The 14,770-nt window shown below is 36.5% G+C and overlaps 1 protein-coding gene across 6 annotated transcripts in view; it reads right to left on the reverse strand.

Moving 5' to 3' along the window:
- Positions 1-14,770, reverse strand: part of Nrg1 (neuregulin 1) — a 995,737-nt gene that overhangs the window by 25,442 nt on the left and 955,525 nt on the right. For all 6 annotated transcript variants that reach the window (XM_090353943.1, XM_090353941.1, XM_090353940.1 and 3 more), the window contains one exon: positions 10,549-10,678. In XM_090353943.1, coding sequence (XP_090210069.1) covers positions 10,549-10,589 — 41 coding nt within the window. In that variant the 5' untranslated portion in view covers positions 10,590-10,678. The remainder of the gene's footprint in view (positions 1-10,548; positions 10,679-14,770) is intronic.

Here is a 14,770-nt window from a genome sequence, read left to right on the forward strand (position 1 = left end):
CGGAAAGACTTGGAAAAAATCATAGTAAGTGAAGTAAGACAGACCCAAAGGAACATAGGCTCCATGGTTTCCCTTATTTATAAAAGCTAGTACACATCTAGTATTCTTCTAACGGAGGATCACAATAGTTCAAAAGCTATGTACATATGGTCATACAGGATGAAACAAGAGTTTTATCTTTATGATTGTTGTTCTTTTTTTTTTTTGCCAGTCCTGGGCTTGAGCTCAGGGCCTGAGCACTGTCCTTGGACTTTCTCAAGGCTAGAGCTCTACCACTTGAGCCTCAGTACCATTTCCGGCTTTTTTCTATGTATGTGGTACCGAGGAATCGAACCCGGGTCTTCATGCATGCTAGGCAAGCATTTTAACCTCTAGGCCAAACTCCCGGCCCCCATGTTTGTTGTTCTTAAATATGAGGTTATTTCTTTTCTCTTTTTTCCCTCTTATAGTTTACCTCAAGTTGTTACTGTATTTGACTTTGTAGCCTGGTACATTGTACAAATATGTATTTGTTTATTTGAAATAGGGAAGGGAAGGGGAAAAACAAGATGATGGGAGGGGTGGGGAGGAAGAACACAAGGAGGGTATCAATGTTGAAGAAGCAATGCACACACTACCTGATGAATGTAACCGTAACCCTTCCATATGTTCCCCTGACAATAAAATACAATTTAAAAAAAACAGCTCAGGCAACAAAGTCTGTGCGATTCTTATTTCTATTCACTTTTTAAAAGGCTGGAGGTAGAATTGTAGCTCAAGTGGTATAGTGCTAGCCTGAGCAACCAGACTCTCATTTCAAGCCCTAGGGCTGACGCTAAATAAATACATAAATTAACAAATACGTTCAGTATTTACTCTTGATGAGATGATCTTTGTTTTGCATCCATTCTCACTGGATTGGAAATTCAGTGTGTGTGGACTTGCATGCATATTTTCCTAGGAACACTTCATGTCTCCCTCTTCCCAGGCTCTGGTTGAGGACTTCTTCCAAGGTTCTTATGCTGCTCCCTCCCCGATCTCTCTCACTGTACTTCACTGTGTGAAACTGAACCTCTCCTCAGACTGCAGTGCCATAAAGGTCAGTACAAAAAGAATGGAATGGTCAAGAACGGGTCAATCCTACCCATCTGTCTTTTATCTGTATAGTTAGGGACAAAGCGCTCTTCTATAGACTTCCAAAAATGTTCCATAGCAACTCCCTGAACCTTGCTCACAAATTTCCTTCTTCAAGCAAAAGCTCTTGACATTGTGTTTGCAATTAGGAAAAAAGATCATAATTCTCTAAGGGTGAGTCTATTGTCTCACATTTAAATCTTGTTACTGAAACACCAGTTGATCTAGGATTCCATAAAGCAGTACCATATATAAATCAGGAATTCTGCCCAGGGAGAAGTGATGTGTTTTTAGGGCCTAACCACTCCAGTCACAACCCTAACTCATTTTTACTTTAGTGATTTCTCAGGTAGGATCCAACTTTGTGCCTGATCTAGCCTCAGACATCAATTCTCTTACCTACTCTGTGTAGGTAGTGACAACCACTCCTGGTTTGTTCTTTAAACAGGATCTTGCTAACAGTTTTAGGATTTATTTTCTTTGTCTGGGCTGGCCTCAACCTGTGATCTTCCTATCTCTGCCTCCCAAGTAGGGACTATACTTAGGAGTCACATACATAGCACACTGCTATGTTTTAAAATACATTGACCTCCAAGTGCCATTTGTTATTACATGAAATTGATTATAACATGAAATAAAATTCATTTCGTTTTTTTAGTAAAATGAGGAATGTTCAAATTTACCTTATCCTAGAATCTAGGTTTTAGTGACCTAGTATATGTGTCTAGCTTATATATGCATGAATCAAACCGTGGCATTAGTTGTAAGATACTGTTTTTATTTTTCTTTCAGCAATTAGGTAATACTTAATAATTAAGTCCTCTATAACCTTTTAAATCATGATGACTTTAGGAGTGCTGGCAATCACATTCTATTGTTTAATTAAATTAACAAATCTAATAACTTAATCCACTATAAAAATCATTTTAATATCAATGATACAGTGTGAATAATCAAATATGCTTACCATGAAATCAATCATGGACGCATGTATTTTGAGAATTGGTTTCACGTCTGGTATATTTTTATACTCTAATTGAAGAAATTATTTACTAGTTTTTGGTGGAGACTACAGTCATATTCAGATATATTCACAGACTTCTATAAATACAGAAACTGCTGGTTAAACAGGATTGGCTTTTATAAATCCTTCGTCACTTAATGGCTAACCTATTAACTATTAGATTTCCTTTCTGTTCTTTAAAAACAAGCACAAAAAACCTTCTTGATTCTTCTTTATTAGGCCATCCTTTGATCAAGCAAGGAGCAGGGAGAAAGTCTACAGATGATACTTTCTCTCACTTTGGTCTTGAGTCACAATGAAATATTTGGATAATCTTAAAAGTGTTTCATCAAAAAAAAAAAAAAAAGAGTGAGAGAGAGTACCGATTGTCTTTTGGCTTTTCCTCAGTAGTTGTTGTACTATTTCTATTGCTAACTGCACAGCAGGGCTGAACTTATACTTGTTATCTACATTTACAAATATCAAAAGATAGAAATGTCAACAAACATACTGAGAAAAAGGGGTAGGTTTGTGTTAGATGTCAAAGGCTTGCACTGTCACTCTATAAACTTGAGTTGGCAAAGAATACAACAGCTCCAAGAGCTGGCTTGCTTTTCTGCTGTATCCTATTGCAAACACTGTCTTTTCTCAGCCCTCAGCTAGCTGAGCACTCTGGCCAGAACTCGCCTACTCTCTGGCTGATGATCTGTGTTGCAGATTATTATTTTTTTCCCCAAATGTATTGTTACTATTAGTCTGCATTTTTCTAAGATGAATCTTATTCTATTATCAACCTTTAAGCAAAATTATGGAAGACTTGTATATGCTTTTCTAATTTGTATTTTAGGGTTCTTTACAGTGTCACCTGCAAAAGAAATTTGGTCCCTCAAGAGAGCGCCCTTTCCAACATCATTAAAGAAAAGATGAAATATAAAAATGTTCCAATAATGTTTCCTTCAGATCCAACTATCCTTCCTTATCACTATTCAGCTGCTATCCCTCTTCCTCCTCTTTCTTTTTTGTTATGATCCCGAGACTATTTTTTGATTCATGAGTCAAGAGGATACATATAGTAGCCCCACAGGATTCATGGATAAACATAAAACACACAGACACACATTTGTCTTGGATCTCAAATATTATGTTCTAGGACAAATAAAATAATCCTAACTATCAAGGGTAGCATTTATAAACTAACTCCTCTTGCTTTGAACTTGGGTGCCCTTCCCAAAAGCTCTATTTGCACAGCTTGTTCTGAAATGTAGGTCTGCAGACAGAAACCCTCACCTGTGTTTATCCAACATGATGTATCCTTAAATTGGGGGTCAAACAATCTCATTGGATATAGAATCAATCCACATCCCATACATCTCTCTGCCATTGTGACACAATGACATATTGGCTGCTAATTTGTGTTAGGCTCTTCCTCTCTGGAGGATGCCCTGTCTTGTTGCTTGGAACAGTTTAGCATTTCCCAGGAGCTTTGTCATCCTCTCTCTTCTACCATCGTGGTTTTATGGCTAAGCATTTGAATGGTTTCTTTCGCCTTAAGTATAAACATTTCAAAATGGTGCATTTTATTGAAAAATAGATAAGTGTCAAGTTGAAAATTACATACCCTTTCATCTGCCACAAAGTCTCTGAGTACATGGTGTTCCCCCTCGTCACTCCCTTAGCTCCCTAAATATCCTTCAGAGCACGGAGCACATCAATAATGTATAATGAAGTCAATTACTCGAAATATGACTGTTATGTACAATGGCCTGTCCCTACCGGACAGAAATCAGTAATGGGTTTCTTCATCTTTTGATCCTCAACAAGAAAACACAGCTTACCTCGTGAGAACTCAATAAATGAATCTGGTTGCTGTCTGATTTTGTAATGAAAAGGAAATGAGTTATTCAAAACACTTCATCAATGTATCTGTCTGCAGGCAAAATTGACCCTAAAGTGGTTCCTATAAAAATTAGAGAACTTCTTTCAATCTACCTTGGTGGACGTTTCCAAGTTTCAATGAGCTCATCAATAGTGAGCTTAGAGGAGAATTTTATATACATGGGGAAATTTTAAAAAAGAAATAGAGGCTCAATGGTTTCCCTCATTTGTAATAATTAGTACACTTCTAGGACTCTCCTAGCAGAGGATTACAATAGCGCAAAACCTAGATACATAAGGTCATATAGGATGACTAAAGGTCATCCTTTAGGTCATCCTGTAGGTCTCTAGTATATGGAAACAAGAACTTTGTCTTGAGTGATTGTTGTTCTCAATGTACTATGTTACTTCACTTCTTTGTTGCCCTTTGGTTAATCTCATATTGTTACTGTATCTGACTTTGTTACCTGGTATATTGTCTATTTGAAATAGGAAAGGAAAAGGGAAAAACAAGATTATTGGGAGGGGTGGGGAGGGGTAAATGGGGACAAAAACTTAAGAAGGGATATCAATGAGTGAATTAATGTACCTATTATCTGGCAAATGTAACTGTAACCCCTCTATACATTACTTTGATAATAAAAAAGTAAAATAAAAATAAATAAATAAAAACAGACACCTCACAAGGCAAAAAAAGAAATAGAAATAATAGAAGATATGGTTGTCGATGTCTAGATCCACAAATGTACCATATTTACAAGTGCCATTTGATTTTGCCAAAGAACAGAGAACTGATCTAGCTAAGTACAGTGTTTTTGTGAAAGAAACAGCTCTTTCAGGGCTAAAAATGGAGAGATGTTTGCAGGATGTTCTTACACCCTAGAACAAATTCTAGTGTAATATCGAGAGCTATTTTACCTACTTCTAATTTCTTTCAACATTTATGATGATGAGTTTGTAGGACATAGTTGTGAGTCTGCATCTTCACTCCTCTGCTTAATTATGTGAATCTAGTTACTGGTAAATATTGCAAATAACAATATTTTATAAAATTGTAACCTCAGCCAGCATCTCTGACTTTCTTGCTGCATCTTAGTCATGAAATTTCTCCATATGGTATGGCTAAATGCTTGTCTGGTTCATGGTGCCACTCTCTCACTCTAGAAATGACGGCTTCCTATGAGACATTGCAAGGTACATGGAACTCATAAATTGGCTCCACCATCTAACTTAGGTTTTATGTTTTGTCTATTTTACATCCTAGATTGGAGCTGCTAGCCTGGGTAGGCATGCCACTGCATTTCACACAGAGAATTACTGCCATGTCAGTGTATGACTGGTACATTGGAAAGATTCCATGGATGACAGATATGTTTATAGTCTTCTTAACTTATTCCAGTCTTTTCTCTTTCCATTCTTAAGTTCTTATTGCTTTAATAACCAGCATTGTGCCATTCAGAATATATTCACTCCTATTGCTTTATCACTTTAACTATTCATTTCCTTTAGCAGAGTAATTTCCCAGAGACTGAAGAGACTTCGTCTTTTCTCTGTTTTTACAATAAATCTATGCATCTAGCTAATCCATAGATAAATATTAATTAATATTTCATTTATCAAGTTTCATTTATTATAACGTGTTAACTATCTCCTAAAGTTACATGTTATTTGTGACTATCTCTGTTCATTTTAATAATGTACAATACAGGGCCCTGGAGTTTGGCCTACTGGTAGAGTGCTTGCCTAGCATGCATGAAAACCCAGGTTTGATTCCTTGGTACCACATACACAAAAAAGCCGAAGTGGTGCTGTGGCTCAAGTGGCAAGAAAAAGTACATGGGCCATAATTTCATATAGTAATTATAACAAATCAAAAGTGTATGTTTGGAATGCCCTTCAAGTGTGGCTTCCAAGTATAGTTTGTTTGGTTTGTTGTTTTTGCATGTATGGAAGGTAATGATGAGAGATTTTAAATCGTCTGTCATGTGATAAGTTATAAAGCTAGCTGGTGGCCTCAATAAATTGAAAAACAGTGTTAGTTTGAAATAAAACGAAATATTCGGGATTAAATATCTGTTAAGACAGATGTATATATTTTTCCAATGTTTACAGAGGGAATGTAATATTACCATTTCCTTTTTATCACAGGGGGTGAAAAAAAGTCTTGCCTCCCTAGAGTTATAAGTTTTAAGGTAGGAGTGAAGTCATTTAATTTCGCTGATTCCTTGGGGTAAGAAAATTGGAGAACCTATATAAGTCTCTGTTATGAAGATATTGTCTAGAGAGTTGAAAAAGAAGGGACCCAAGAGAATTCATCAAAATAGGTGGTTAAAATCCTAATCTGTTCACAATAAAGCCACATCAGCCTACTGGACAATATATCAGATTTATAAGCATAGCTTGATTAAAAATGATTTTTTGATTATAAAAATCACATCTAGATTTTTTTCCAAAATAACTCTCCACTGAAGCTGTGCAGAACAACACATGTAAGAAGGAAAACAAAGAGGAAAATCTGGACAATTTCAGGTTTAAATGACCTTGTTTCTTTCAAGCACACGACTAGACACAGCTTCAGTGGTTCAACACTGCAATGGTTCTTTCCTCATGTTTATATAATCTGGACTGGTCACTAATGTTTTTCCTCTGGATAAATTTTAAATTACTATGGGGAGAAGAGAAGTATAAAAGATGAGAACTACCGCTCACATTTCTACCAGATTCCCAAAGAGAATCCAAGTAACCAGCAAACCTCTCCTCCGAGAAGTATTTAACTGTAGTATGGTTAATCCATTTGGAACACCCTATTTTAAGTGGAGAGACAAAAGAGATTTTCTGTAAAATTTTCTACTCTAACTCCCAAGAAGACAACAGTGGATTAGGTGACCAGAGAGACTACTTGGAAACTTGCAACCTTGTGGGGTTTCTGAGTCATGTCTTTAGTCAGGGATAAAGTTGGTTTTGAATGATGTGGCTCATGCTTCAGAAATGTTTTTGCTCTAAACTAAGGGGCCATATGGAAACTATGAACTGGCTTCTCAGACAGTACTGTGGTGAGCCAAGGCAACATTTTTATACTTTCTGTTTCTAGTCAAGTGGTCCTGTGAACAATATATTATTATCATAAGAAATGGCACATTATACAACTTTGTTTAAATTCTGAGTAGTGATTATTTTTAATGTTAGTAAAGTTTTTAATATAGGGACCTTCCCTTCTCTTTCCCCCCTCCCTCCCTCCCTCTGTTCCTTCCTTCCTTCCTTCCTCCCTTGTCCTTTCCCCTTCTTTTTTTCTTTCTCTTTCCTTCCTTCCTCCCTCCCTTCTTCCTTCCTTCCTTCTTTTTCTGTTTCTCTTTTCTTTTCTTTCTTGTACTTTCATTTAGCAAAAATGATTTAAATTGTTTTGTATATTAAACACACTCTAATTCTTCCTTCTGGCTTACTCTGATATAGCAATAAAGCCATGGTCCAGGAAAAAAAAAGCTATCGAAATCATAGCTGTCCAAAAATTCCCTTTCAAAAACATCCTATAATAATTTATAAGAGTTCCTTAAAAGCTTCTAATTACAAAAGAGGGAACAAAAGGATAAAAAGAAAAGGGAAAAGAAGAAAAAAAAATCTGTAGAGAACAGATATAATTTGCTGAGAACTAGGAGGTAAACATAATCCACTAAACAATTATTCTGTTGGATGTAAGATTCTCATCATAAATTTGCTGCTTTATTAGAGACATAACACATATTTTGCTTTAAGATTTCAGAAAAAACAACAACAACAAACCCACCTAGTTTTCTTTCCTGGATTAGACTTAACATTTAATGAGAAACTGTGTGGGTGAAGAAAAATTGCCATTGTTGGCCCAATACCAACATGGAACAAATGAACAACATTTATGTGATTGCATGTACTGTACAGCACGTGGGAGGGCTACAGAAGAGCTGAAATTAATATTGGACGATAACTGCACTAGTGGGCTTCTTAGAGGTACTCAGAAATGATTGTATGTACTCACTCAGCTTGTAAATCTTTGCAAAGACTATGATGAAAAATGATCAGATTTCATTATTACAATTAAAACAAAATGGTCTCAGATGCCCTTCTTAAGAAGTAAAAAAAATAGGGGACAAAGATAATATGGGTAAAATTGTTTAAATGGGGGAAGAAATAAAATATATAACTGAAATGCTTTTTAAAGCAAATTTATTAAAACAAATTACATTGTATGCCCACCCATGATTAGGAAAAATAACGTTTTTTCTATATAAGTAAACCTCATATTTTCTGTTTTGATCAGAAAAACTATAAAATCTATTCATCCCAATTTATCAAAATAAATATGTGCTCAATATTCACAGCCAATCAGCGGAATCAAAGATGAAAACAAAATGACTTTTAATGGGGCTGGGAGTTTGGCCTAGTGGTAGAGTGCTTGCCTAGCAAGACCTAGTTTCAATTCCTCAGTACCACATACATAGAAAAAAAGCTGGAAGTGGTGCTGAGACTCAAGTGGTAGAGCTCTAGCCTTGAGAAAGTCTAAAGGACAGTGCTCAGATCTTGAGCTCAAGTGCAGGACTGGAAAAAAAATGACTTTTAAATGACTGCAAGCAGAGAGATTTGAATAATTTTAATGATTAAAATTAACTGTACAATTAATTTTAAAATTAAGGAAACATAATCCCTACGTGAAACAAATCTGGCATTTGTTCTATATACTCTTTCATTTGGATCTTGCTTTTAAGTTTTTGCAATGCTTTGAGTTTGGCTTGAATTGTTACCTGTATTCAAAAGAGAGATGTTTAGTAAATGAGATTCAATTTCTACACTTTGGTTCTGGTTTTCTTTGTACTCTCACCGTACTATTTGCTCTTGCAAAACTCTCTGCCTTCATTGACAAAAAATTAAACTGTACTACCACCAAAACATGTTTCTTTAGTCACTGCTTCCTTCTAATTTTTAAGAGATACTCCAAGAGCAAGAAGGACACTTCTCTGAAGGGCCAGGCCTACAATCGAGAGGCCCTGTGGACTACCAAGCAGCTCACTGCACGGCCCAGCGCTCAGCAAACCATTTCCTCCAACATGCCATTTGGGGTTTAGGATTCTATTTTGAAATGCACATCTTGTAGGATGCACTTGGTTCCTAACACATATAATAAAGGCTTTCTTAAGACTGGAATGCTAGTTGTATAGTGTTCTATATATTTTTAAAGCAATTGCTTTTAAAATACCTTGCTTTGGACATAGTGATTGGTAGAGAACGAAGTCAATGCTATGGTTTTCATCATTTCAATATGATATGAAACATCTCTTACAGACACCAAAAACTCCAGGTCGAATAAGTAAAAATCGTAAACTCAAAATCCAGGAAATTAAAAAAAGTATGCACTTTAATGTTTCTATTAAATATTTTAAAATATTTAACATGCTGACACTATGACTGTTTTATGCTGCCTGATAAGGGAGAATACATTTAATAATTTTCTATTCTTTTGTGGTATTAGGGTTTGAACTCAGAGCTTCACACTTGCTAGACAGGTGCTCTACTTCTTGAGCCTCACCTCCACTTCTTTTTATTCTGTCTATTTTTGATATAGGGTTTCAAACACAGACATGCACTTCAAAACCAAGATTTTTCAATTGAATTGGATATTGTAAATTGTTTTGTTTGGGCTGGCCTGGAATTGTGATCCTTAACGCCCCTATATAGTTTGGATAAGCACAGGCCACCTCACATACAGTATTGCCCTTAGAATTTTGTGTCTAAGTTGGCCTTGAATCTTGATTCTCTTGATCTCAGCCTCAGAAAGTGCTAGGATTATAGGCTTGAGCCACTGGTGTTCCACGGATTTGATACTGCTTTCTAAGGCTTGTGGAAAGAAAAGGATAGTCTAGACTCATAGATGTCCATAGTATATGAAAACACACTGCCTTCTACACATTCTGGTGTTGCATACACTAAATGCATTTTTGAACACATGCAACTTGCATTTTTCTGCTGTGTGTAGTATCAACCTAAAGTTTCTTTTTTGTCAGTGGTTGTAGAACAATGAAATGATCCCAAGCATGATAAAAACATCAAGAATCTTCTGTCCTTCTGCTTCCTTTCGTTGTCCTATTCACTTTTTTGATGATCACTGGGGTAAGAGAGGAATATTATCTTATAGCTCAATTCATACACTGCATAGAGAGGAAAGTATCTCTTCTGAGTAACAATAAAGGAAAACCATGAGGACAACAACATTATAAATATGAACGCAAAAAAGCAAACCAAATGAACCCCCAAACAACTCAAGATAAAAACCAAAGGCAGCCAACAATAACAACAACAAAACAAACCACATATGGAAAGGAGCAAAAAAGAAAAAAAAATTACAGAAACCACAAAGAAGGTGATGACTATTGGTATGAATGTTTTAAAACACTATATAAATAAAATAGCATTATGCAACGGAATGCAATGAAATTGGAAAAAGTAACAACAAACCACCTCACAAGACATGGCAGAATCATGAGGAATGAGCCGTTATGGATATAAGCTAAAGAAAGGATTTCTTTTCTTACTTGCACAAGTATCTTGAAGGGTTGGAAAGGTCTTTCACCATGAAGCACTCCCCTCCATTCACACAGAAAGTTTTCTCCTTCTCTGCACACTTGACAAGATGACTTGTGCCAGTGGTAGATGTAGATGTAGCTGGAGAAAAGATAAAGAAGAGGAAAGGTTCATATTCATTTTTAACCCTCTCCTTTAAGGCTTTCATTTTATATTCTCCTAACAGAAGGAGCTTATATAAGTTACATTGGACTTCAATGCTTTAGATTTGACAAATAAGAGCAAGGCAGTAACTATATAGATCAAAATTATAAACATGTAATTCTAATTAATTTATTAGTTTCTTTTATGTGCTAGCCTGAGGCTGGAACACAGGGCCTTGGTACTGTCCCTAAGCATTTTTACTGAAGGCTAGTGCTCTACATCTTTTTTTTTCTTTCATTTTTTTGATATTTTTTATTGTAATTAATAAAAGGGTTACATGATATTTGCCAGATAGAAGGTGCATTAATTCACATACATTGATACCCTTTCACATGTCTTGGTCCCCATTACCCTCCCCCCTCCCCCCCTCTTGTTTTTCCCCTTCCCTATTCAATTTCAAATAACCAAATACAAATATATCCAATATATCAGATAACAAAGTGAGATATTGTAACAATATGAGATAACCAAGGGACAGCAAAAGAGATGAGAGATAACATAGTACCTTAAGGACAGCAATCATTCATTATATGGCTTTTGTTTCTATATCCTAGAGGTCCTTTCAATTAGCGTCATACTATATGGCCTTATGTGTCAAGGTTTTGCTCTATTGCAATTCTCTGTTAGGAGAGCCCAAGGTTTCTACTGATTATGACAAATGAGGGAAACCATTGAGCCTATGTTCCTTTGAGTCTGGCTTACTTCACTTAATATTTTTTCTAAGTCTTTCCATTTCCTAACAAATGGGTCAGTGTCGTTCTTTCTGACAGCAGCATAGAATTCCATTGTGTACAAATACCACAACTTGTTGATCCACTCATCAACTGAGGGACATCTTGGTTGGTTCCATATCTTTGCTATGGTGAATAATGCTGCAATGAACATTGTTGTGCTAGTGGGTTTAGTATGCCCTTGTTTCTGGATGGTGGGGTAAATGTCAATTGCTGGGTCATAGGGGAGCTCTATGTTTAGCCTTTTGAAGCACCGCCATACTGCTTTCCATAGTGCTCTACATCTTAAACCAGAGTTCCACCTATAATTTTCGGTGGTCAAGAGGAGATAGTTGTTTCACAAACTTTTCTCACTGAGCTAGTTTTGAACCTTGATCCTCATAGCTCAGTTTCCAGAGTAGCAAGGATTATATGAGTGAGCCACCAATGTGGGGTTTCAATTTACTTTTTATTAAATAGGACAGTGGACTCAACCTTTTAAATAATCAGTACTATATCTTTTGAGGTAGTTGAAATGAGGTGGTCTAGTAAAATTCTTTTCCCAAAGGGTTTCAAAGCTGTTGGTACCAAGTCACATTAGTGAAAAGCAATTTGGGTATCAATGCTTCAAGAGGCTTATCAATTTTATTATTTATTTTTAGCAGTTATGCTCATGTGCATATTCACTTTATGTATTTCAGACAATATACAGAGAAGGAAAATTCAACATGGCTTATTTGTTCCAAATGGGAAAGATATATACTATGATTGAATATATACTAGCATACAATGAAAAAAATATATTATAATTGAGTTTCTTATTTAGCATACAGTTCAGAAACCCTTTGCTAAATCATTCTAATTTCTATTGTTGAAGATCATTATTGAACATCTAATTCCCAACACACTTCTGCAGAAATGGTAAGACTATTAAATTTCTAGAAATGTAAAATACTAGTCATTTTATTTTTATTTTGAATTAGGAGTACAGAAACAAGACTTAATTCTTCTTGTCAATGTCTGCACGTGTAACTTGCTATTCATTTGTTAAACTTCACAGTAACGCAAATGATCTCCCCATATACATGGCTCAGATATCAGAGAACAAGACTCAAACTAAACCAGAAAAGAAAAACCCAGCTTACACAATGCTTACTAATATTAGCAGGATGAGAAGCTATGTCAGTATCTAGCCAGTGAAAATTCTGTGTACTCTTTCAGAAAAATAAAATCAATATTGAGATTAAATTAATTTCTTGTCTATTGCATCATTCCTATAGATGTGAATTCTTAGTCTAGCCCATCCATCTCTTTCTTATGTTTGTTGCTGGTCATGGGTCTTGAACTTTGGGCCTGGGTTCTGTCACTGGCCTCTTTGCTCAAGGCTAGTACTTTGAGCCACAGTGCCACTTCAGGTTTTCTGGTAGTTTATTTTGGATAACAGTCTTATGGATTATCCTGCCCTGGCTGGCTTTAAACTGAGATCTTCAGATCTCAGATTCCTGCATAGCTAGGAATACAGGACTGAGCCACCAGCTCCTGGCTCATTCATTTCTTTGGTATTATTATTGTTGTTGTTATTGTTGTTATTATGGGTCATGGGGCTTGAATTCAGCCTGGTCACTGTGCCTGAGTTCTTCAGCTCAAGGCTACCACCCTACCCTTGAGCCAAGCCCCATTTCCTGTTTTCTAGAAGTTAATTGGAGATAAGAGTCTCAGGTCCTTTTGTTCCCTGGGCTGGCTTTGAACCTTGATCCTCAGACCTCAGCCTCTCCAGTAGCTAAGATTATAGGCATGAGCCATCGTGCTGGCTCTTTTTAAAAACTCATCTTTTGTTGTGGCTTATGATCTAATTTTATTTTCCCATCTTGCCTTTTATTCTATCAGATTAGACTTATTGTTTCCTAATTCCTCATAGCCTTTTTTGTGTCTTAATCTCATAAATTACTCCTCAGTTTCTCCATTTAGTAAATAGGCTAATGTCATTTTTTGAAGACTTTTGCAGCGATTATAATCCTTGTGAAGAAACTTGCTTCAAACCAGAATTGGACAAATAATTACAAGTATTGATATGCAAGGAGGGAAGAATATCAATTTTGGTAGTGAGCAATCAGATAAAAACCTTGTACCCTAGGTCCCAGGCTAACCTCAGTACCAGGCTAATGCCTGGAATCCCTGCCACTCAGGAGGCGGAGATGGGGAAGATCTAGGGAAGCTAGGAAGGAAGTCTGCTAGACTCTTTCTCAACCAGGCAAAGACTGGGAGGAAGATCAGTTCTAGGCCAGCCTGGACAGAAACATCCCTAAAATTCCATCTCCATGAACAGAAACAGGGTGTGCCCTCATGAACCTGTCATCACAACTACGGCAAAAAGAGAAAATTGGACAGACCATGGCTCAGGCATGTGCCCAGGCCCTTATCTCAAAACCATCCAGCACGTAAAGAAGCTGAGGGTGAGGCTGGGTAGGAGAGTGTCTATAACTAGCATAAAGGCCCTGAGATCAAATACCAGAATGTCCCAAATAAGCAAACTTGACAAAATAAAAATCTAGGGATTTTAAACTTCAATATTGAATTGTCATTACAGCTAATTAAGTATTGAACTAATACTTTCCCCTTTTCTTGAGGTGCTCGGGAGATTTCACGTGCTGAGCTATAAAACCACAGAGTAGACAACACTTCTATGCATTACACAGTGTATGGCTGAGAGAACTCTTTGAATGAAAAACTGATCACATATATACAATAATGAGTCAATAATAATATTTCCCTCCATGGCAATTCTTGGAAAAGATCTTGGGAAGAATACTTGTCTCAGTTGTTAATGATTTTGTGCTTCAGACTTTGAACTGCTGACAGCCTTCTAGGCAGTGATAAATTGGGCTGGGTATCTTTGCTACCCCATGCGACAACCTGGGATGGACCACCTGCAGTGGGCTGTCACCATGCTCTCCTGTAGATCCCAGTGGTGTTTTAATCCCTGACAGGTTGCTATGGATTGAAGCATCACCCAAAGAAGCAACAGAACTAATCAGATTTCCTCAGAATAAATACCAGCATGCTCCCTCCTCCCAAAATGCAAGTTTACCACACCAATGGTAAACACATGAAAAAAAAAGTAGCCACAATATAAGCTGGAAACAGACATATCAACTTATTCCTTAGACAAACAAATCTAATTCTTGTGGGATTGTCAACATGAATTAAGATGAATAAATATGTATTAAAACTGGAGAAAAAGTTTTTTGGTCTTCAAAAAGATATTTCTCCCTGAGGTAATTATCCCTTTATAATGCTATGCTAACACACTATGCTCTCA

Source organism: Megascapheus bottae, chromosome 20 (assembly GCF_031878675.1).
Source record: "Megascapheus bottae isolate mThoBot1 chromosome 20, mThoBot2.hap1, whole genome shotgun sequence".
NCBI classification, from domain to species: Eukaryota; Metazoa; Chordata; class Mammalia; order Rodentia; family Geomyidae; genus Megascapheus; species Megascapheus bottae.